The 24,188-nt window shown below is 43.5% G+C and overlaps 1 protein-coding gene across 4 annotated transcripts in view; it reads right to left on the reverse strand.

The window, feature by feature from the left end:
• Window positions 1-525: 525 nt before the first annotated feature.
• Window positions 526-24,188, reverse strand: part of SEPTIN9 (septin 9) — a 216,908-nt gene continuing 193,245 nt past the window's right edge. For all 4 annotated transcript variants that reach the window (XM_082203939.1, XM_082203941.1, XM_082203940.1 and 1 more), the window contains 8 exons: window positions 19,035-19,163; window positions 18,713-18,794; window positions 16,452-16,589; window positions 9,214-9,331; window positions 7,510-7,605; window positions 7,046-7,142; window positions 4,738-4,789; window positions 526-3,821 (listed from right to left, as the gene is read on the reverse strand). In XM_082203939.1, coding sequence (XP_082060065.1) covers window positions 3,683-3,821; window positions 4,738-4,789; window positions 7,046-7,142; window positions 7,510-7,605; window positions 9,214-9,331; window positions 16,452-16,589; window positions 18,713-18,794; window positions 19,035-19,163 — 851 coding nt within the window. In that variant the 3' untranslated portion in view covers window positions 526-3,682. The remainder of the gene's footprint in view (window positions 3,822-4,737; window positions 4,790-7,045; window positions 7,143-7,509; window positions 7,606-9,213; window positions 9,332-16,451; window positions 16,590-18,712; window positions 18,795-19,034; window positions 19,164-24,188) is intronic.

Here is a 24,188-nt window from a genome sequence, read left to right on the forward strand (position 1 = left end):
TTTGATTCTTTTTGTAATAATCCTTAATATGGCATTCATTTTTCCCCACAGCTGCCATGCACTGGTCAACCCTTTAATGGAGCTATTCACCACCACTACCACCCCAAGATCCCTTTCCCAGGATCAGTTGGTAAGACCTCATCTGCATATGTTGTAAACCACCTAAAGGTTTTGGGGTGTTGTTGCTTTACAATCAAGTGGTACAGTGATTGGTTACTTTTTAACTTGCATCACCACTATTTGCCTCAATTCCGTCAGATTCCGTTCCTGAAAATATCAGTTCAGGAACGGCAATCTGCCGTACTGCTTCTGCACTGAAGATGGGGGCAGGGGGAGAGACAATCAAGCATCTCTGCAAAATAAGTTACTATCTTTCTCACCACCCCATATTTGTTGCAACGTTTCGTCCATTTGCAAAAGAACCTTTAGAAGCTGGGAGAGCAGTTGGGCAAAAGCGTTGTTCACAGGTAAAGCTTACACAAAATAAACCTTTTGGCCCTGAAGACAACAATAATCCTTCTGACATTTTCCATTTGAAACATTTATTTTTGGGAAATACATATTAAACACTATTATTTATACAAAACAGAACTAAATTTGTCATAATGCATACAATCCTCAAAAAGGCCATTTTTTAATAGATTTGGATGATTTATTTTTTTTGGTTTCATTCGGTAAAACCTCCCCCCGCCCCGAAGTACAATATAAAAGGAGAAAGCCATTTTTGTCTTGCTTTCGCTGGCTGAGATATTGGCAAACGAGATACAATGCATTTTAATTTTTATGTTGCTGAAGTGCATCTAAAAAAACCAAGAGACATTCTCTATTACCCTTTTCATAGTCTTAAACACTTGAAATATATATATTTTCAGTTAATACAATTTTTATTTTGCTAAAATATAGCAAGTCAGCAAGTAAAAAAAATAATTTTCCTCAGCTTAACACAGCTCAGTAAAGAGTCCTCCGTTTATTCATTTTTACGTTTGGGAGGCACAACACAAAAAGTTAACATGGCAGGCTTAGATTTAACTTGCAACACAAAAACAACAACAACGTATGAGTGCCTCTGAGCAAAGAATATGTGCAGATGCATCCATTGAGGGCCATGAGTGGCAAAACAAGTGAACTAAATGCCTGACACAGTTTTTGAGTCATAAAGGAAAGCACTTGTCAGGGAACACTGTGGAAGCAGCAAGTAAGCTCTTGGGAAGTCTTGGTTAGAGTCAGTTTGTAGGCTTGCATCCTAAGGACATGCAAGACGAAAGTGGCCACTGGCTGAGATCCCTGTGTGTTGTGTGTTAAAGTGTGAATCATTCCCCTTAGGCATGCTGAGAGTGGGCTACATCAGTGCCAGTGAGAGCAAGATGAAAACTTATCATTTGCCTTTTCTGAAAGCCAGGCATCAGCATGCCCGTTCTGTTCTTTGCAGCTCCACAAGAGGGCAGCATGGCTCAGAGCTTTCCACTTTGGAAAAGGAGCTGTGATGAGAGTCTTCTGCACATGGCACAAGAGGTGGTGGTTCTATTTGAGCTGACTACTTAAGATTTGCTGTCTGAGGAAGAGAAAGCTGTGACTGCTGGTTCTCTTGGTTATTTTTCCATAACTGTGAACATGGCCTCTGCCCCTCCAAATCGGGTAAGTGTTTAGCAAGCAGTTCTTTCCCCCTTTCTCTGTAAAGAGATGTTTCCTCTGACAAACCCGGAAGTTGCACAAATGAATCAAATGGGTTGCACAAATGAACTTCTGGGTTTGTCAGAGTTTAGTTGCCTGACTACTGGAGACTGACTGAAGTATTCGAATGAAATCAATGTTAAAAAGAACCCTTTGAGCAACTGGCACAACTCTGCTTCAATATTAAAATGTGGCATGGAAAGTAGGCATAGGACCTCAAGTATTCGGGCCAGCTGATGGGGCAAACAGCTTCCACATGATCCCTACTTCACAACCGCCCTCAAGCACAGAGATCATCTGGAAAATTGTATTGTGTAAATTGACAATCTTAGATTAAGCTGTGTGCTTAACCAAGGGCCAGGCATTACTGCAGAATGCATGCAAGATCCTGGGGCTCAGCATTTAATACAGAGCAGGGGGTGGAGAACCTGTGGCTCTGCAGATGTTGTTGCTTGCCCCATTGCTCAGGGATGATGGGAGTTGGGGTTTGAGCAACAGCATCTGCAAGATTACAGGTTCCCTATCCCTTTTTGCATGCATGGCCCATCTATATGTGCAGACCTAAGGAATTTTAGCCACAGATAGTTAGAAAAGTTATACACACATAAAGCTGCACAATGAGAAACAGCCAGGAACACACACACCCCATAGCCTCTCTAACATTTTAAATAAGAAACAGGTTAAAACAAGAGCTTGAAAGATTGAACTCTTTTCAGCTGAGATTAAAGGGACAGGGGGATTGGGGAGGAGAGGAATGTCCTAAGAATCAAGGTGACTTACATTTGATTCCATAGTAGACCTTTTCTCCAGTGAGCAAGCTGGCTCCCTATTATTGCTGGCTTTTTTTTAAAGGAAAGGGGATATAGATCAGACATGCAGGGAGTAAGATGTGCATAGTGCTGGGTGGAATTGTGCCTTCTGATAATACTCCATTCACTCTACCCTCACGTTAAAAAACTTTTATCTAGGTCATGAAAATCTTCACTTGAAATGGGTGGAGATAAGATACAAAAGAGAGAGGAACACAAACACACGTACACCCACACACACTAAAAACAAACATACAATGCTTTTCCCCTTCTCACTCTGGTTTACAGAACAATAAACCTTTGGCACTAGGAAATCAAGTGGCTCAAGAGGAAGATTACCATAGACTTGAACCACTGAAACAAAGAAGGCAGACAGGAGCACCTCTCTTTTCTCTCTCACTTTCATAAGGGTGGGGAGATGCTTTGGTGGCATGTCTGACCTAGCATCCACCAGTGCCTCACCAGGCCTGTATCAACCAAGTTGCTAATGAAAGCTTCCTCATCCAGATCACCTGGTCAGGATTGCAACTTTTGTTGCTTTAACTGGAGGTGAAACTGCATGGATAGGATATGGAATGTGCGACACCTTCTTCTCTCTTTCACGCAGCCCTGTGCCCCATACTTAATAGCTTCAACTCATGGCACAAAACAAGGTATCACATTCAACTTCAACACTAGGGCAGCTGTCTATGAAACTTACAGTTCACCTCCCAATTGACCAAAGGGGACAGGGGAGGGGGGGGTCAGTCTGTGCTTTCTAACAACGTCCATCTCAGCCTTAGTAGAAGCTCCCCCAGAGTTTCAAGAAAGGGACGCTCACCTATCACAGTAAAGGACCTATGGCAAGGAGGCCACAACTAAAGTAAAACATCAAACCAATGCATATCCTGTTGAGATTCCCTCTCAACCTCATCCCCTCCCTAGGGATCAGTAACTACAGCCTACACAGAAGAACAGAATAGATGTTTCACATCACAGACACTAGAAAAGAGAAAGACACTACATTTATTACAGAAAAGTACTGTTATTTGGTCAGTTAATGTCAGCAGCTTGGGTACTGTTGGTGGAGAGGGGAAAACAACAGTGGCATAGAGTTTATATGGGGTTTTTCTTGGGTTTTGTTTTTTTTAACGAAAAGAAAAGTGTGGGGCAGGAGGGGGAGAGGAAGAGAGCAGGCTGGGTCCTTGCTTAGGCATGGAGTGTTACATTTCATTGGCCACCAACTCCTCTTTGTCAGCTACGCCATTGGAGAGCATATTCTGGCCTTCATTCAAGCGTTTGACTCTGTAGGCTTCAAAATGGATGCTGCTGGTAATGTCCTTGATGTTTTGCATGTGTGTCCTATGGGAAGGAGGAGAGAGGATTAAAAAGAGATCTTTCTGACTTTGGAAATAAAATCAACAACAGCTTGACACAGGAATGTAATGGTGAAGGGCTGTAAAAGCAGTGCCTTGCAGATGCAAAATCTGAGATGCTGTTCTTGACATCTTCAGTAACTTTGGCAGACCCCTGCCTGAAACTCTGCTGCTAGTTAGAATGGATAGCACTGGGGTAGATTGACCCAGACGGTCTCCCTTTGTCAGATTCCTATAACAGGACAGCTGAGTGCTGCCATAGGGAGTAAGTATAGTAGACCAGGATACCTTAATAACCGCCTGAGCCCTCATATCCCAGCTGGTTCACTGAGATCATCACTGCTAGTTGCCTCCTAGGTTACAGAGGGACAACTGGCCTCAACCAGGAGTTGGGCACATGGTATTGCTGGAACACTTTTCCAACAGAGATTTGGCAGGCAGACTCGCTTTTTTCAGGCATCCATTGATGACCTTTTTATGCTGACAAGCTTTTACAGCTGTTTAGGTGGGGGTTTTTTTTATTAGCCAGTCACTTTAATGCTTACCTATATTGTTTTTATTGGAGTTTTATGTTTAAACGTTGTATAAACTGCCCTGATATTTTATGATATGGTGGTGCAAAAATACTTTTATTTACAAATAAATAAATGAGTTACTAGCAGCAGTACCAGCTGTGGGGTGGTAGCATTCAGGATGCATTGGCTGTGATGCTACTTCAGATAAATAGATATTACACACATGTGCATGTGTGGAAATACTTGTGTGTGTGTTTGTGTGTACACACACACACACACACACACAAAACAAAGTTGTACATACTCTACTCTTAAATCGCAGAAACAAAATTAAGGAATCTTGAATTAACACCCCCCACCTCTTTCTCCCTTGAAACTGTTACCAACCTGATCAAGAGATCCCGCAAGTATGCGAACTCACAATGCGTTGTATTCTCAACTGTAAAAGAAGGATACAATACTTGATATGAGCACAAAATCAATACACACTAGACTTCAGATTCACAAACCACATCAATACCCAAAGAACTTGCAAGTGTCTGGAGCATAGTTTAAATTCTCAATAGTGGCCCTTGAAGATCTAGCATGGGTTAGAACAGGGCTAGCTGTGCCCTCTAGATGTTGTTGGGCTCCCAGCTCTCATTAGCCCCTGCCAGCATGGCCAAAGGTCAGGGATTATGGGAGTTGGGTGTCTAACAACATCTGGAAGACAACCGGTTCCTCACCCCCTGGGTTTGAGGAACAGGACAAGTTCTTCACAGTGTCTAAACAGCGTTGCCTCTCTCTTTACAGAGTGTGTGTAGAGTGTCCCCACTCTCAATCATTTATATATAGGCAACAAGGCAAGTGTCATGAGTCCAAGAAGACCTTGCTTTGTGATGGCCTCACTGATTCCATGAGTTACCAAGGATTGGCCACAGGGGGGAACCAGAAGGCTTAAAATGAAGGTCTTTCTTTTCAGAGAAATCCTGCTTTGAGAAAAATGTTTCTAACCAAGGAGCCAAAGAATCACAAATCAGAGAAACCCACAGAAATAAAAAGGTGGCAACAAAACAAGTGTAGCTTGTGCCGCTAGATGTACAAAAGGAGTAACACAGGGGAGGGGAATCATTTGATGTTGCAGTTGACATGGTAGAGGCAATTTTGAGGGAGCACACAAACATTTCCAGTAGGAAATCACAGGTTTCTCAAACTGTGGTGATCTATGAGCGCCATTCAGACACCCCATGAAAAGCTTGTGGAGTAGTCAAGAGTAGCTGTAGTAACTGAAGTATATGAGATACTCTTGCATATTCCAAAAGGTACCTGAGTATCTGTAACTGACTCTGCCCATGTTTAATAATCTACAGGGTCTGGGGCAAAGCAGGCTCACAAGGCTCTGGATTTGTGGTTTTCATCATACGGTGCGCTTGCGCAGTTTACTAATTCCCCACCCAAATCTACCAGTTAAAGGGGCTTTTCTAAAGGGGCCTAAGGTCCATGACTTTCATTTCATTTCAAATATTTAAGAGTAAAGCTCTCTCAAAGTGGCTTCCATAATAAACTAATATCTCCTGCCTACCAAATATACTCTCCCAGATTTCAGTTGTATTAAGATCCTATATTTAGCATGAATTAAATCCTTAGTATTTATACGGCATCATCAGTACACAGGGTTGGTCCAAGAAGTTTACAGCCTAAAATTCAACACAGGGGCACCACAAAGGAAAAAGAGAGAGAAGCAGAAGCAGGGATCAAATAGGGAGGCAATGTGTGCTTATTTAATTTGCATGCACTTAGTCTTAGTTACAGGGGAGGCCACAGTCGTGAGGCAGTAGAGCTGTGCACCAGATTTGGCCAACGCCCAAGCCACAGATTGCTGTGAGGCAGGTTTGATGGCCCTTGGCTGTCAGGGGTGGGATATCAGGCAGGAAGAAAAGGCAGGTAGGGCAGGAAAACTGTAGGAAAAGGCTGAGACCTACCCTACCAGTGGCTGCGTCTTTGCAGGCGCCTGATGACTTTGCAGGATCAATGCCTCTGCCCAGCTGAATAGAGGCATCAATCCTATGGGGATGCAGCCACTGCTTTGGAAGCAGCTTTTCTGCACCAACCCTGAGCGGTGCCAGTTGCTACTTCTTCATGAGCAGAGCAACTTCACTTGCATGAAGAGAAGCCACTTGCAAAAAAGAGCAACACTGCACAGGATCAAATAGTCCCACTTGCCGGCTTGCAAGTGGTGGGAGGAACCAGTGCTGCAGGGTGCTGGCTCTTGCTCCTCCACAAGCAGTTCGTTTCCCTCATGTGCAGGGAAGCTGCTCACAAAGGAGCAGCATTGTGCGGGATCAGATGTTCCAGCTTGCCAGCTGGCAAGCAAAGAGCATCTGATCCCGTGCGGTCCTCATCTTGACCATACTTTTAAATCCTATTTTAACTTTTTTATTTTAAAAACAAACAAACCCTGAGTCCTGCTCCCTCAAATTTCTTAGGGAATGGATCCTGGGAAAGTTAGGTGTCCCCAGGGGCCTCCAAGGTGGATAGGACTGTCATAGATTGTCCCTGGGGCAGATCAGCGTGGCTCTGTACAGCCCTACTGATGGCCAGTGGGGGGAGTGCTGTTGCAGCCCAGAAGACTGGAAGGGGCCTCTAAGGTGTTCTTTGGCAGTCTTAACAGTTTAAAGATTACTAGGAAGCAAGAGACAGGAGAAAGAGCTCTTACCTTCAATTGTGCCCCACTTTGTTTTCCTTCCCAGAATTCGCCTTCCATTTATCTGGTATTCCTGGTCACTGCCCACCACAGCAAACGGAATCATTTCCTACAGTTAAATTGCAAAGTGTCAGAAATTGGGGCTCATGAAATCCAACCCTTCTTCATTAAGTCGGAAATGTGTTAATTCCTGTTACCCCACCACCACATACTCCTTTATTTCAGAGAGTTCCAACATCCACTTTAGCTCTTCTGAGCCAGTGAAACAGGTTAAGAGGGTCACCCAGCCAAACTAGGCAAGCCTCTCCTGGACACTGGCTCATGAGAGATGAGCGATTTTGAGAATTTCACAGGCAAAACTGACTTTTCACTTAAGTATTCTTTTCCTTGACAAATGACCATTGAGAAGGATGCTTTAGGCTCTATTTGCCTTCGAGCAAATGCTAAACAAGTCAAGGAAGGACCCGCTCACTTACTCTAAATTTCTCATTTATTAGTCGGTCTTCAGAGTCCTCATCAAACTGTTTCTGTGGGTAGACATCAATGCCATTGGCAAGGAGATCTGCTGTGATCTGTGGGAAAAACAATGCAGGGAACAGAAGAAGCCTGTGGTTAGTCAGAAATGCTAATAAAATACCTTTACTGAAAAAGCTATCATAAGAATGTAAATACACCTTTGCTGGATCAGGCCATTGGCCCACCTAGTCTAGCACCCCAATCTCACAGTGGATGCCCAGATGCCCATAGGAAGCCAGGAATGTGGACCTGAGCCCACTTTACAGCATCTGGTATTCAGAGGCGCACTGCTCCAACAGTGGAGTCCTCAAACTGGAGCAGATGGGAATTGCAGTATGTGGCCATGTTCTTCATCAAGCCAGCTGATGCCATGGTCTGAGGCCCATGATGTAGAAACCTTACCAATGGTAAGGGTGCCTGAGTTCTGAACAGCATCTGGGAAAAGACTTGGGAAACTGATGGACAGCGTGCCTTGGGTTCCAAGGAAGGGTTCCTTCCTTATCGTAAATAAACAACAACTAGATAGTTGACTAGATAAATTGGCTTTTCCCAACCTGGGCTCTTCCAACTCCAACCCCCACTGGCCATGCTGACATGGACTAGTGGGAGTTTGGAGTCCAACAGCATCTGCAGAGCCACAAGCTCCCCAGTCCCTGTTCTGTATGAAAAGCAGAGTCCAGGATCTTGCATATACCCTGCAGAATACAGCTCTTGGTTAAATGAAACCCGGTTGGAGAAGGCGGAGATACAATATTAAATACTAAGTGCAGTGCAGTTCTAAGGAGCATTAAAGTTTGAGGGTGACATTTTTGGTACATCTCCTTGATCCATGCTGCTTAATGCAGCTTCACAAACAGATGTTTTACTCCAAGGGCAACAATGGTTGGAAACTAACCCATGCCCTCAATTTCCTACTACAGTCGTACCTTGGAAGTCGAACAGAATCCATTCCAGAGGTCCATTCGGCTTCCAAAACATTTGGAAACCAAAGCATGGCTTCTTATTGGCTGCAGGAAGCTCCTGCAGCCAATCAGAAGCGGCGCCAGACTTTCGACTTCCAAATATCATTAAAAAACTGGAACACTCACTTCCGGGTTTCGATCGTTTGGGAACTGATTTGTTTGGGAGCCAAGGTGTTTGAGATCCAAGGTACGACTGTACAAGGAGAAATTCAGGGTTAATTTCCAGTTACTGGGTCAAAAGGTAGCAGTGGAAGATAGAAGGATAGGTAGCCAGAGCAGGATGAGAGCAGCATATACACCTTTTAAGTTATTAGTCACATGACTGGGCATATGTTGCAGAGTTAGGTGGAAAAAGCAGGGGGTTGATGGTACACTTCTGTAGCCATTTGGACAGCAGGCCTGGACTGTCTTTAAAATCCAGGAGAAAGATTTGCAGAAGGAAAAAGAATCAGAATGGGAAATTGAATTTATTCCTTCTCCACACAGAGAGAGAGAGACCAAGCCAAGAGAAATACATGCAATGGCTTGGAGATCAATGAAGACCTTTTCGTCTCACCATGCAAGATTGCTCTGAGCTGCGGCCCGAGGAATGTGCTGGGCTCCTAGCCAGTGACTGGGATTCAGAGACCTGCACAGGGGAAGCAGCAGGAGAGGACACGAGAGCCTCAGAAAGGTCAGAGAAGAAGGCACCATCCCTCTTACCCTTTGCTTGAAGTAGTCCCTCTCCTCTAGCGTTAATGTGTCTGCTTTGGCGATGACAGGGACAATGTTGACCACTTTGCTCAGGCGCCTCATGAATTCAATGTCCAGCGGCCGGAGGCTAAAAGCAAAATAAAAGGACTTCTTAAAACGAAAAGGAGACCAAGGATGCTGAGACATAAGACATTCCACTTCCCTTCCCAACTGACGGTAGGCCTTTCTAGAAGCACTGAAATGCCACAAGGAAGCAACTCACTCTGTGCAATACTCAGGAGGCCAACAGCTGATCTAGGGTGTGAAGTAGAGGTGGGTGAAGGCTCTGGTCCTTCTGCCCCACCAGCCAGGTATCCTCTTGCCTCTAACATGACTACGTTCTCAATAGGTAAACAAATGGGGGCTGGAAACACTATTTGGTCGCTGCAAGTTGATCACTTAGGCTGCTGGTTATGAAGCAGGCCTTCATGACCAGGTGAGCCGGACAGTGCCTGTCTGTGAGGCGTACATTGCAGGGTGGTTTTCCTGGAAGCATTTGTGGCAATTGCCACCAACAGATATATGATGATTGCAACAGACAAAGAGCAAGTGAGAGCAAACTACACCTGAACACATTTAAGCATTTTAGACATAGACATTGTTGCTAGATGGACTAGATGTCCTAGACCAGGGCTACATTGAGGACAAAGGGTTAAAGCCCCCCCCGTCCCAATTGGACCCCTCACACCAGCTGTTTACTTTTTTAAAAAAGAAGTGTGTTTTCGCTAATTTGGCCCTAAGTCTCAAGACAGATTACATTTCTCTCCACCTTACATGCAGCTATAAATCCTGCTAGTGTATGCACGATGGATGCTTCTTGGCCTGTGGAGTCACAGGTTCAAGTCATTCTCTCAGCCCAGCATACTCTACAGGGTTACTAAGAGGAAAAAACAGGGTTAACCCCTTTGTATGCCACTCTGAGTGGCAGGAATAAATGCAATGGACAAACAAACTGTGAGCATTATGGGTTAGGAATTTGCTACATGTCACATTCATTTGCAGAAAAATATGGAGGTGGATTATTGGATGGAGTAGCTTTAATCACTGCTACATGGGACAAAAATGTTGTTTTCTTTGTCTTATGTGCATCCGCACCACAGGCACATCCGTCACTTATGATTGACCATACACTGCATAAAAGCTTTTGGGGGGTGCGGGGTGATCTAGGGGAGTGGTAATCCAAATAGGAAAAATCAACATGTGTGAAGCACCCTCACTGTGCAGGAATCAGCAAAAACAGAAGGCCCAAGAATTTCAACTCCTAGAAGCCTTCCTAATTAGGGATTGTTTTTGCCAACGAACACAATGCCAAATGCTTAGCAGACCAAAAGTGCACGCACACACACACACCACCAGCTTTCCAAAATATCTTGGCTGGGCCTGCCTGTTTACAGGGAGTAGCCATTTCATACCAATGACCCACAAAAAGAAAGTGTGCTTTGTTTTTTGCATTAATCCTGAAAGCAAGTTAAGCAGCTTCACGGCGCCACAGCACTATTACTCTACTCTGCACTCAGCAAGGTAGTCAGGACCGAATTAAACCTGAGTTTGCATCAACACTGGTCTAGCTAGGCAAAGGGGCAAATCCTGGCTGTAGGGGCTATAAGCTCCCCTCTACTAGTCCTACCAGTTTGCCTCCTGGCGGGGAGGGGGGGGCAGATCCATTCAACCGCCCTCCTCCAGAAAAAAAAAAGAGGAACGTGAGAGTTTTGATTGGATTTTTCTTTTTATCTTTTTGGCCTGCAAGGCTTCTGCACGTGGCCTGGCACACTTTGCCAAGGGAGGAAAAAGCCACTAGCAGAAGAACAGAGCCTGTTAGAATGAAGAGCTCAAGGAGACGATGACAGTACTGAACATCTTCTACATGCACACACACACACACTGATGACATGCAGAGAAGCCAGAGAATTGTGAGCGCCTGGAAAGAGTGCTCCACAGTAGAGTTGGGTAGGTGAGTATGAAGGTCCCAGTGTCAGCCTGCCACATGAGGGCAAGTGTGGGATACCAGAGAGGAGGCTGCTTGCTGAGGAGATGCACCCAATTTAGAGACCTTGGGCCATTTAAAATGGGCCTTAGGTACCTGAAAGGATTCTGCTGGTTGTTTCATTATGCTAAATGTCACAGTGCACCCTGAGTATTCCGAGGGTGAAAGGTGGGTTATAAATCTTCTAAATAAGTACTGCTAGTATTTGTTTCTAACCTCATCACCATGATGAAAAAGACTCACAATGCATCCTTTTATTTATGCATGTTATGTAGCAGGAAAACTCAGGGGATGTGTGAGTGCGAACACAGAAGGTAGAACAGTAGAGTGTTCTGCAAGGTTGGGCAGGGTCTACCAAAGCTATTATCTTCCAAGCAGGTCGTACTGCCATCAGAAAAAAAGGTGAGGGATGCCACTTGTACAGGCCACTCTCTCATAAAAATGGTGCGGAAGCAGCTAAGTTGTTAACTATGAGTGGGATTCACCCAACACACCCCATAAGCAGAAGCCCTGTGCAAGGGCTTTGACTTAACACACTGGGGGCTTTCCCCTCTCTCTTTTCTCTTTGCATGCCCCCCAATTGCCTTGGGAGGTCAGGAAAACCCACAGAATAGTGCACAGGGGATCACTTCATCAAGCAAGCTGACACACATGTGCAGAAGGAACAGTCCACACATCATGGCATTGAATTCTCCCTATTGTGACTGTATTCAGCATGACTTAGTCCTGTATTTAAAAGGTATGTGCAGGTGCACCACAGTGACACAGGATGTTCTGGTTAAGATGGTCACTTGCTCTTTTATGACCTACTAAAACCACTTAAATTTTGCACTTTTATTCAGCATCTTTTAGTCAAGATGCTGAATATAATGTTTTTTATATATTTATAATGCTATGCTGCTTTTAATGGTTTTTAGTGATGATACAATTTGTGCAGATGGATTCACAGTCAGTGTCACACCAGACTAGATACTCAGCTCTGACTCACAGCTTTGGTTTTCATTTATCCCTTTGCTCTGAAGCAGGCAGTGTCTGAAAACATGTCGCACCATCCACCAAAAGGCACAACACAAGCTGTCCTCCAGACATAGAATCAAGCCCTTTACCACATAGTGAAGTTATGAGCACAGAGGATGACAAGAAGTTCCTGTACATCATGGTACTGTTTCTCAAATCAGCATCCACATCAGGAAATCACAGAGTCAACTCAGCCTCTACAGTCTGATGTGGAGCTTGTAACACAAACACATGGTGGCCTAGTTTGGATGACACACTTAAGTCAGCAGATGGTTAGGTTCTCTAACCATCAAGTAGTATATAAATTTTGTTAAATAAATAAATAAAAACCTGATCTGGCTTGTGGGCAAGTTTTCCATATTTCCCCTACCCAAGATTTGTTCTTTGTTGAAGCTCATAGTTAACAATGAGCCCCAGTATAAATGGCACACTAAGCCAAAGCATGGCTTAACTATGTGCCCAGAGAGGAGCAAAACAGCTGCAAACTTCCCTCTAGGAGCTTGTGCATTTGCATAGTCCCAGTAAACCAGAGTTTGGCTTTGTGAGCTGTGCAAAGCAAGAGAAGAGGGAGGGAGGGAGGGAGGGAGGGAGACAAAGAAAGAAAGAAAGAAATACAGAGTACTGGAGCAAGCATCAGTAGAGCTGCAGAGTTAAGAAGGTGTCCTGATTCACAACCACTTGGATTTTCCAGATGTCAAAATAGAGCCTGATGGTGAATTTATAAGGTGGGGAGTGTTTGCAACCTTGGCCACTCCTTCCCTCCACTCCAGTATAAAATAACTCAGCCCTTTAAAAATGAGTTTTACTGTCCTGGGGAACATCAGACTGGTCTCAAGTCTTGCTCGTTCAGAATGGCCCGTCCTGATATATATGAAACACAGATGCACAGCTCAGCTACAAGAGGACAGGGAAGTCATCAGATGATTTGCACAAAAGTTCTACTTTAGAACAAGCTAAAAATGAGAAGCTTTCACAAATGCTGGTAGACAGTTTTGAGATAGGGGCAGGCAATCCGTCAAACTAGGGCTGTAATGAGATGGGACAATAGCTCTGGCTTACAGACTGGAGCAAGGGATTCAAAAGGCTCGTAAAAGCTACTCTGAGCTTTCCCGGTTCTCGCCTGTCTCAGTATATGATAAATATTTATGACTATTTGCAAAAAAGAAAAGAAAAAAGAAAAATAGACTTCAGCCGAATTGAATTTAATCCAAATTCCATCATCCCAGAAAGCAGTGCTCAGTGCAAGCTGGCCTCATGTCTCAAAGGCACTGAAGTTAGATGTATAATATGCTAATACAGGCAGCGTGTGAAAAATGCATGCGTTGCAGAGAGATGGTGCCAAAACCCACGGGTGGCTTAATTAGAACAGGGAGAAACCAAAGACATATTTTGATCTTATTGGCATGTTTGGGGGCTTTTGTGTATCTGGAAGCCTGCATGCCTTTGTGGCTATAACCTGCCATCCACACCACCTCTCTCCCTGCAGTGGTTTCCTGACTAGGAAAGACCCATGAAAATCCCTCCTAGTTCATGGACATCATCATGAATCACATGATATTTCCATGATATTGCTCAGCTATTTCCATGCTTCTCTCCACAACTCTGAGGGCAATAAGCTTTTAGTTTTTGAAGTATGAGATCCAGTGGAGTCTGTGTATGGTGCTGGGTTCTGGATTACACAGCATAACCACATCCATGTGTCTCTTAATACGAATAAAATACACTTCTCACACTCCAAACTAAAGGAATATGGCAAGTGGCCCAATCTTCATTAGGTGTCTGCCAAAAAAAACTTCACAGATTAGTGAGCAACCCCTGTGGAGGAGCATCTATGACATTTACCAACCAAGAACAACCTGACAGCAAATAGAGGATCCAGTTGCACCACAGTTCTGTCATTAACAGGGTAAGTTAAGTATGCATTTCATAGACTCCCAGAGTTGGAAGGAACTGTGAGGGTCATCTAGTCCAAACCCCTGCAGTATAGGAATCTTACCCCACATGGGGCTTGAACTTACAACCCTGAGATTAAGAGTCTCATGCTCTACTGACTGAGCTATTCCAGCTATAGATTTTGCATACGGTGTACATCAATTGGAGACCCATCCCTGGTACAATTGGAGAGGAGCAAGCTTCTAATTCCCCCAATTATGAAAATATTTGTGGCGATTTCACAACATGGCAGACATGGATAGGCTGGCAGCGAAATACACACATGCAAGCAACACACATCTGTGTATGACTAAAAAGTAACAGAAGCAGCCTTGGGTCTCTTGAGGAAGGAGTGGGGGGAAAGCAGGATTGTAAAGAGCGAAGACATATCTACATGCAAGCTGAGTCTTCTGCCTACCAATACACACACACCCTTCTGAACCCACAGGAATATAGAATTATATTCAGTATCAAGCAGACTGTGCCAAACTAGTATTCCATGATAATGAAGCAGGCAGGTTAGAGAGTTTGGATTTGATATCCCGCTTTATCACTACCCGAAGGAGTCTCAAACCGGCTAACATTCTCCGTTCCCTTCCTCCCCCACAACAAACACTCTGTGAGGTGAGTGGGGCTGAGAGACTTCAGAGAAGTGTGACTAGCCCAAGGTCACCCAGCAGCTGCATGTGGAGGAGCGGGGATGCGAACCCGGTTCACCAGATTACGAATCTACCGCTCTTAACCACTACACCACACTGGTTAAGGGAAAGTGAGATGTACTATCATTCCCATTGGAAAGCCTTGTTACAACTAATTTCAGTCACCAAACTGCAGTCACACAAGTGGGATGATATGCCATGCTAAAGAAGTTCTAGTGCACTGAGAACTATCAGGAGATCCAGAGTTCTCTATGTGCTTTTTTACTGTCCTTCACTAAGGTTTTTCTTCTGCTCCTCACCCCCACCCCCCATTCATAACCTACCAGCTAGGCTGCAACTCAAGTTCATTCAGAAACACATTATCACCCATCCCTAGGTCTGTGTCCTCAACTCAAAACACAACGATAAAAAACCCACACAATGATATAAAAAACCCAAGACATCCATTTTGACATTGGCGAAGAAAACCAACAGCCCAAGAACAAGCCGTCTGTGGCCGCTGCCAAGGGAACACCTAGTTCTAACCTCCAGCAGGGGTATCACACTACTTGTAGCCAAAAGCAATTTCAGGGACATGAAAGCCAGTGATGGGGTGTCTCATAGCTTCAAAACCATTTCCTATATTGGAAACACATGTTCCTGGGAGAAGGGGAATACATGAGGCAGACTTCTAGGCACCGATTACCATGCAAGCTGCACGGCGAGAGGAAAGCTGCGGGGCGCCATTAGATGGGCAGTCTAATGTTTCAGTGGCTACATACGTGGGAAAGAGAAATGTAGATTTACACACTGACTCCCAGTGAGGGTGTGTATGGAGCAGGTCCTTTACATGCTGGGAATCAGCACCTATCGCAGAGCCCTAACAGAAAAGGGGTGTGAGCACAAGGGTGTCTCAAAATAGTGCTAACAAGGCTTTAAGGCCTGTTTGAAGCCAGGGACTGACTATTGTCGGCATTTCCATGTTCCAGATAAGCATCTTTATTCACATTAAGACTTTGGACCAACTGGTGGAATTTGGTCTTCATTCATGATCTCTTATTTATTTTTTATCCTGCCCTTCCTTCCTCCAAAGGATCGTGTTTGCCAGGTTTTATGGCAGAGCTTTCCAAACTTTTCATATTGATGACACACTTTTTAGACATGCCTCATTTCATGACACAGTAATTCAGTTTTACAAGCAAATTGGAGGTTAAACTAAATCCCTTCCAGCCCTGGGAGGAGCGTGGGGAGCATTCAGATGACACACCTGCACACTAACATATCGTGACACAGCGTTTGGAAAGCTCTGGTTGATGGTGTACCCCCTCTTTCCCCCCCCATGAGGCAGGTTACCTTGAGAAACGGGTGAGCGAGGATTTGAACCTGGCTCTCAAAACAGCCCAATATTCTAACCGTTACACCCTATGAATGTTCCGACTCATGAGCTGCAAAAGGAACCCCTGTTTGAGAAAATTCAGCATAAAGAAAAAGGTACTAAGAAACCAATCTCAAGGAGACAAAAAAAGGGAAGTGTCAGTAGCAGGCAAGCAAGTATCTAGAATCTGGGGCATGAGATTTATTTGCTCTGCTCCTCTTGGAGACAGGGAGGTGGTACAGTCCAAAAGGAGAATACGTACGAGTGACCGGTGGCAGGGATGAAGTATATACAGCAGTGGACTCTGGTATCTGGTATCCGCTTCTTCCGGTTAATATTAAGCTCTTCCTGGAGGTACTTCTCATATTGATCATTGATGAACTTCATAATGGGTTGCCAACTGTGCAAGGGGAAAATGCCATGTATGAAATAAAAGAAACTATGTCTGTGCACAATTATTCAGACTACACACACATACAATCTTCGCATGCTGTTAAATGCACTTACATGGAAACACGTACTAGTGAAATCATGTGAGGACTGAAATGGGGAAGGGGTTAGTGTAGGACTGGAAGGGACCTGACCAAATCCATATACTTTAAATGGAATCTTCTACATGCTCTGGGTGAAATCCATGATCACCCTGTAGCAGGAGTTATATGTATGTGGTAGTGTGTTCCAGGTTCCCCATGACTCGGAGAGCTCTTGAGCCCACTTTCTGAATATCAGAGCTCAGAAGAAAATACGTAAGAACTGGAAGGCAGTTGAAGCATCTTCCACCACATAACAGCCTATGTATTTTTGTCAAGACAGAAATCCATGGAATGATCAGTGTTGGCATTTGGAGACTTGTAAGAAGAAAAAAGCAAATCTAAAACCTGATCAGAAATAGACTTTGACAGAAACAAGAACCATTCAGCATCTCAAGAGAAGCTATCTTTTCCACTGTAAAATAATAGTTTCAAAATCCACAAACTTTTCCCAATCCTGGGAAAAGATATACAACCACTTAGTTACTATTTTATTTTCATTCCCTTCCCTGAACATTCCTAATATTCAACTAACCCTGTGCACTAGCAGAGATCTGTGCAAAGGCTCCTGCTAGTGCAATAGGGCTTTCTTCCTTCCCTCCTCCTCCTCTGCCTCCCCAGAACAAGGTGCGAGGGAAGGGGAGGAGATTATTCTGTCCAGCAAGCAGAAAAGCTTGCACTGACAGGATGATCAGAAGACGTTGGATGCCTCCTATTATATTTGCCCTTTTCACCCCTGCAGCCAAGGCTTTCGCCAAACATGTATAACTTTGACTCCTTGCTTTAATGTTCCTTACTTTGTACTTACTAATATTGAATGTCATCTGTTACTACTTTGCACACAATTAAGAAGTCTGGAATTCTTAGCGGTCTCCTTTGGATCTGCTATCCCAAATAACATGAGATCACTGGCAAACATGCCAGCTTCCATCATCGTACGGCAGGTTTCCTAGTGAGGCACATTCCCTCCCTAGCCTTTTCTCACAGATTGCCTTCAGTGGATCAGCTGGCAGTTAGACAGCCTATCTTTGGTTCAGACGCAGCACAGCTGCTCCCTGGGTTTGCATGCACAATTTCCTCGTCGCTTCCTATGCATGGCAGTGCATTCTGCATTAGGGCCTTTGTTCTGCAGCAGCACATAAACAACATTGTGTGTTCCTAGGGAGGCATCTCTCCCTGTGATCTTCTGCTCCCTTTGCTCTCCTCTGTTTGCTTACAGAATTGTGGTTTAGGAATGAGATCTGAAGTTGATTTGCATTAGCTGCATTTGGGAAGGTTCAGCCATTTCGACTTTTGAAGGTTGACACCATTTGACACTCCACATCACTTACAAAGTAGTTAAAAATATGATTATGCGTTCTTTCAACTATACTTCCCCTACCCATATAAGCCACAGAGCACAGATATGGCCCTTGTTTAGTGATGCATCAAGGCATCACAGGAATAATTCTATCACAGCTGTCCCTTGAGAAACTTAATTAGGAAGATGATCCTCAGGAGTAGGCACTTGCAAAGTTCCAAGCCTGTACAGGTTTGTCTTAGTTATGAGAACCCTCTAGAGAATCCTGGCAGAATTTATCCCCCTCCAGCTTCTGCCTCTGTAAAATGGGGAAAAGCTGAGTAATCTAACTCTCTTCCCAATGGGAAGAACATCTCCTTTGGAAGCGGCCAGTAAAGATAAAATCTTTTCTCTCTAGCATCAAGATGGCACCACTATTTTTACCAAGATTGAATTATTCCTTCCATATACTTCATAGTCCAGAAGCACAATCAGCCCAATAGGATAACTTTTTTGCACCAGTCAACTAAAACCCAAGGCAGACCTTGTTAAAGTGATGCTGCTCAGAGTCCACACAAACATGCACACCCCCCCACTACCTTAACTGCCAGCTTAATGCAGTCTACTGAAAAGCCTCCCACCCACCCCTTATCCTCCCTTCCAGCCTCTCCATGAGCAGTGGACTGGAGAGTTTCTTGTTTGATGGCTACTCACCAATTCTCATTGTTGATGTGGTCTCCAAATCCAGGGGTGTCAATGACAGTGAGTTTCATACGAACACCCTTTTCTTCAATATCTGAAACAGAATGCAAAGAAGGTAGGCAAGAAAATATCACCCTAGGATGAATGCAGTTGGTGGGTGGGGATCCCTTCAGATACACATCGGCATCAGAGCTGAAAAGGGTCACAGAACTTACAGGTGTTTCAGAAATTTTATACCCTAGTGAGCCAACTGAACAGTCCTCTTGGCCCTGTTTCTTCTTCAACATCCCCATCTCCCCCAAAAGCAACCCCATGATCTCTTGGAAAGGCTCACCATGTGTGATTGACTTGATTTCAATCGTCTTGGGAATGCGCTCTTCAGGACTTGGCTGCACAGATTTGCGACTGATTTTGGATTTGAAGAGGGTGTTGATTAGAGTAGATTTTCCCAAGCCACTCTGACCTGAAAGGCAGCAGGAGGTACAAATATCAGAAAACCCTTCTGTTTCACTATATCACCCCCACAGTACAAATTCAAACTGTGTTCATTGAGACACACACACACACACACACAGAGAGAGAGAGAGAGAGAGAGAGAGAGAGAGAGAGAATGAGAAGGATGCCTCAGCTATTGGCTGCAGCAAATATAATCATGTTGATTTTGCCCTCTTTGGCTGAGAAAGATCATCTGCTCCCACAATAAAAAGCTTTTGGGAATATGTTATGTTTGATGCTGTGTACGAAACAAACCATCTGAATTTCAACTGGATCTGCAAATTAGCTTTCTAAACAACTCCCTTCTTTTAATTTTCCCTAGCATGCACAAAAGAAGCTCAAATTTATGAAGAAACAAAAATTGAGTCACCTTTCATTCAGCCAATAGAAATCAAAATAAAGAATACATTTGTTCATAACATGTTTGATGTCCACCCTTCACTTTTGCTGCAAATTTGGTTTCTTTCTTTTAATTGCTGTTGTTTACAAAACTAAAATTTGGCCCAGGCCCATTTTCTGTCAAGCTCAGAATAGGTTTTGTAGAGGTTCCTATGAACCACTTCAAGTTTGCCTTTCTCCCAGTAGCAGGTTTCCCGCCAGCTAAATGAAAGAGGTCTGCTTCAAGTAGATTTCCCTTCAATTGTTGCTTTCCAACTGATACCCAGCATTCCCTGGTTCCTGGTGTCCAACCTTGGCTCCACACACACATACACCACACCAAGAAAAAGCATGCTGACAGCTCCATCTTGTTTTTCAGTGACTCCATGTGGCTCAATTTCTGTCAGAATGTGGACACTGAGTTCACTCTGATATGTATGGAAGGAGGGGAAAGTGAACACATCTCAGTTCTAACAGCAATTAGCTTTCTTCTCAGTGAAGAAGAAAAAAACCCTGCCTCCATCCTCAAGGTTTCAAAATGACCTCTGATCTAGCCACACATTGTTTTCCTTTCTTTAGTCAAACAGTTTGCATTATAAATGCAACTGCTACAAAGGAGAGAATGTGGCTATATTTCTGAAAACTATCCATGGATACCAAGAACCCAGTATTAAAACACTTATAGGTGGTACTGGAAATGAATATACTGTAGCTATCTCCCACAGTCCCAAATTCAAGTCAAATTTCTAATAGGGAGAAAGGGAAAGAAAGAAAAAGAAAGAAAGAAAGAAAGAAAGAAAGAAAGAAAGAAAGAAAGAAAGAAAGAAGAGGTAATGGAGGAAACACTTGAGTAAGTCTTACATAGATAAGGGCTGTTGCAAAGGATTCTCACAGTCGTTAGTCTACATGGGGAGTCTACATAGGGAGAACCCATAGTCACAAGGGATCACTGCAGCTACTTTTAAATATCAAAATGGGAGGCTCCTGCAGAGGCATTTTAAAACAGTTTACCTAATGCCTACCTAACCCTTCCAGTCTTCACTTCATACTCATGGTCTAAAAGCAAGAAATAAATCAGAATGTGCTGCCATAGCTTATTTCCTAAAGCAGATTTCCCCAAGCTGGTGCCCTCCAGATATTTTATACTACCGTCACTATGGGACAAACACAGTCAAAAAAATCTGATGGCCATAGACGACCTAATTGTTTGGTTCCTCTTTCAGTAAGCCTTTTAAATTGATTTTTTTTTTAATTTAAAAAATCCCAGTTGGTACCTCTATTATATTTCATATATGTAGTGTTGTTTCAGATGGTTTTTATGTATGTGGTGGTTTTGACTGTATTTAAATGTACTATTGTTCTAAATATGTTATTTATTGTATTGAGAGTCACTTTGGGGTGCCACATGGGAAGCGATTTATAAGTGACCTGAAAAATAAATAAATAAGTAGAAGGTTTATCAACAGATCAATGGATTAGCAAATGCTGATCTCCTGTGCTGCTCTGGTTGGCTTGGAAATGTGACCTGGTGAATAAAAGGAAAAATGCTGGTGAGAAGCAAATGGACTAGCACTAGGGATGAGTAACCCACCCACCCTACAAAAAAACAAATGCAAGCACCATATGGAATGAGTATATGGAACTAATGGTATGAACCAAAGTACTGCCATTACTGTACCAATCGGCCTTTCACGTCCTGTTTCATAGCACTAGATTTAGAGGGGTGCTTTTAAAAAACACCCAATCATGATATACAACAGAGGAAGTCAATATGGTGGGCTCTAAAGCTTATTGAATGACAGCTCCCATCATTCCTGACTATCTGATGTTAATTGGAGTCCAACAATATGTGGCGAACACCACATTGGCTACCCTTCTGCTGTAGAAAAAAACATGGGGAGGGGACACACACACCCCAATTATAAACATCTGGTTGAGTTTCCAGGCAACCATGTAAATGGAAGATATTTAAAGCTGACCAGACAGAGTTTTATTTAACTGTTAAAAGGGGGAAACAATCCAGAATTGCTGGATTGGTTTCATCTAGGAGCAGACAGGAAGTTGGAAGAGATGCAAGGCAAAAGGGATTACTGAACAATAGAGGCATTTACTGACAGTGCAATCCTATGCATGCCTATTCAGAAGTCAAGTCGTTTAAATCAGTGGGACCTATTTCGAGGTCACACTCAAGAGACCACCATGCTTATGATCTCTACAGCCAAGACCTCAGAATGTGGGATTCTCCTCTGTTAAATTGCTAATTGCAGATAACATACAAGGCGAGGCATATCAGTTCACATGGGAGGCATACACTTAATGCAGAAGGAGCAAAGACATTATGAACCTGAAATCATTGTATTAGGGACTATGAATGGGCTTTCTGTTGCAAAGAAAAGAGATGAAAAGACTAGGAAACAAAGGTTGTCCAACCTTAGAGCTGCATTAATCATTTTTCTTTTCCTCAGCAGCAACTCCCTTCGTAGTATCTATTACGATAAATTCAGCTTCATAATGTCTTTGTTCTTTTCATGTTAAGGGTATATGCCCACCGTGTGAACTGATAGCTGCAAACATTCATCCTAAAGAGCCAGTGAAACTCTAATTCTTTCAGAGAGATTTCTCTAAGGATAAGCCACAGCACAAGATTGACTGTGTGGAGTAGCCAGTTTTCATATTTCTACTCAACTCAAGAGTGAATTGCAAGACAGGCAGCTTGCAAACCAAGGGAAGAGAAATCCCAGAAAACTTGAGTTGTCTGGGATTGGTATACATCTACTCCAGATATATTTGCCACAGAGCAGATGCACGTAAATTTACAAGGCTGAAAATAAATAAATACCAGCCCCAGGGAAATGCTGCAGTTTTAATTCAGCAGGCAATTTTGTTGATTCTACAAAATATCCACATATGCACAAATACACACACTGGAGTGAATCCAACTCAGTCTTCCAGGGGTACAGTCAAGCTGCTGTGTGAACAGGAATGGTTATTTTATGGGTCTCGGAAGAAACAAGGGAAGCAGATTTATTCCTGGCTCTGTCTGCATCAAACCACAAATAAAGACAGAAAAATCCCAAACTGAACGCTTCACTTCCTAAACGTTTCGAGTTGGCTCAGCCAAACCTGCACACCAAGCCATTGCTAGGAGATGAAACACAGTACTCTTTAAAAATTCAAATATTTGTTTCCATTCAATTCATTCAGTGAGGACTTTGGGACAGAACCCTGTGCTTTTAATTCAAAATAAAATCTAACTACCTCAGTTTGTTTGCAGCTACCATCTTAAGCCCATAGCTGGGGCTAAATATGGGTTAAAATAACATAAATACAAACTGTAATAAAATCCCCCAAGGATGCACACCTATTATTTAAAAAATCCTAGCAAGAAGGCACATAGAAGCAAGTATTGACTTGGTAAATGGGCTGAGTTTGGTCAGGGAGCTGAGAAGAGCAGGAAACCTTACTAACGTTCAAAACTTTATTTAGGTTTGAAAATTAGCACTTTGCTTTTGTTGAGTAAAATTTGCCTTTAGGCAACCAATTGATTAAAGTTTGTGTGCAGTCACTTATCCTACAAATCTGGGGGTAACATCAAAGGTGCTACATGCTGTTGAATATCCACCACTAAATTCTGGAGGTTTCCTGCTGATATGTCTCTCTTCTCCATCTTACAGCAGGAGGAACATCTCCACAACAAGAGCCAGGTAGCTGGTGACATGAAAGACCCCTTCCTATGACCCTGGAGAACTGCTGCAAGTCAAGAGTAGACAATACTAGGCTAGATGGACAAATAGCCAGACAAATCAAAGCAGCATGGCTTGTTCCCCTGCAGCTGGAACTCCCAACAGGAAGTCAAGCCATGTGCAAAGGCAGATCTGCACAGAATGGCTCGATGCATCTCTGTGCATTTTGCTGGACTTCTCATGTACACAACACATGTGTGCACACAATAAGTTCAGCATGACGAATAGATTAAATGTCAGAACTAGCTTTTATACAGAGAAAATCTCCCTGAGGCTTCACTGCAGCCATACATTAGGACTCATGTTACATTGTCCTTTTGCACACCTGGGGTTGGACTACTAGCCTTCTTAAGCAAGTCACATGCTTCATCTTTGACTCACCACAGCTTGCCATAACTAGAGGCAATTGAGTTCCTTCCTATCCCTTGAAATAGCAGTGACATAGAAGGCTAGAATATGAAGCAGACTGATTGGCTGTTAGTCTTAATTATGTGATTTCCCCCCTTCCTTTCTGAACCTGCGACCTATGCACCACTTTTGCTTAATGCCATAAACTCGGCAATGCTATAAATCCAGCCCATTCTCTCATTCAGAATTCCAGAATAATTCTTTCAAATACTGTAGAAGCCAGTCCAGCTGGCAGGCAGTCAGCCCAGACTCAAAAGTAATGCCAGCTCCCCCTGGTGTCATTCTAATTACAGCACTTGAATAATGTGTCATTTTTTTTGTTCCTTCCGGCCAATTAATTAGAAGTTGGCACTTCACAAGAAGAGTTCCGGGATTGTGAAAAATGAAAGCGTTCTTCTCTGCACTGTCCTGCAGAACTGACAGCCTCTTAATTCCCAAGTGAAGCCTCTTGTGAACAGAGCACA

This window comes from Podarcis vaucheri (assembly GCF_965113315.1).
Source record: "Podarcis vaucheri genome assembly, chromosome: 2".
Lineage (NCBI taxonomy): Eukaryota > Metazoa > Chordata > Lepidosauria > Squamata > Lacertidae > Podarcis > Podarcis vaucheri.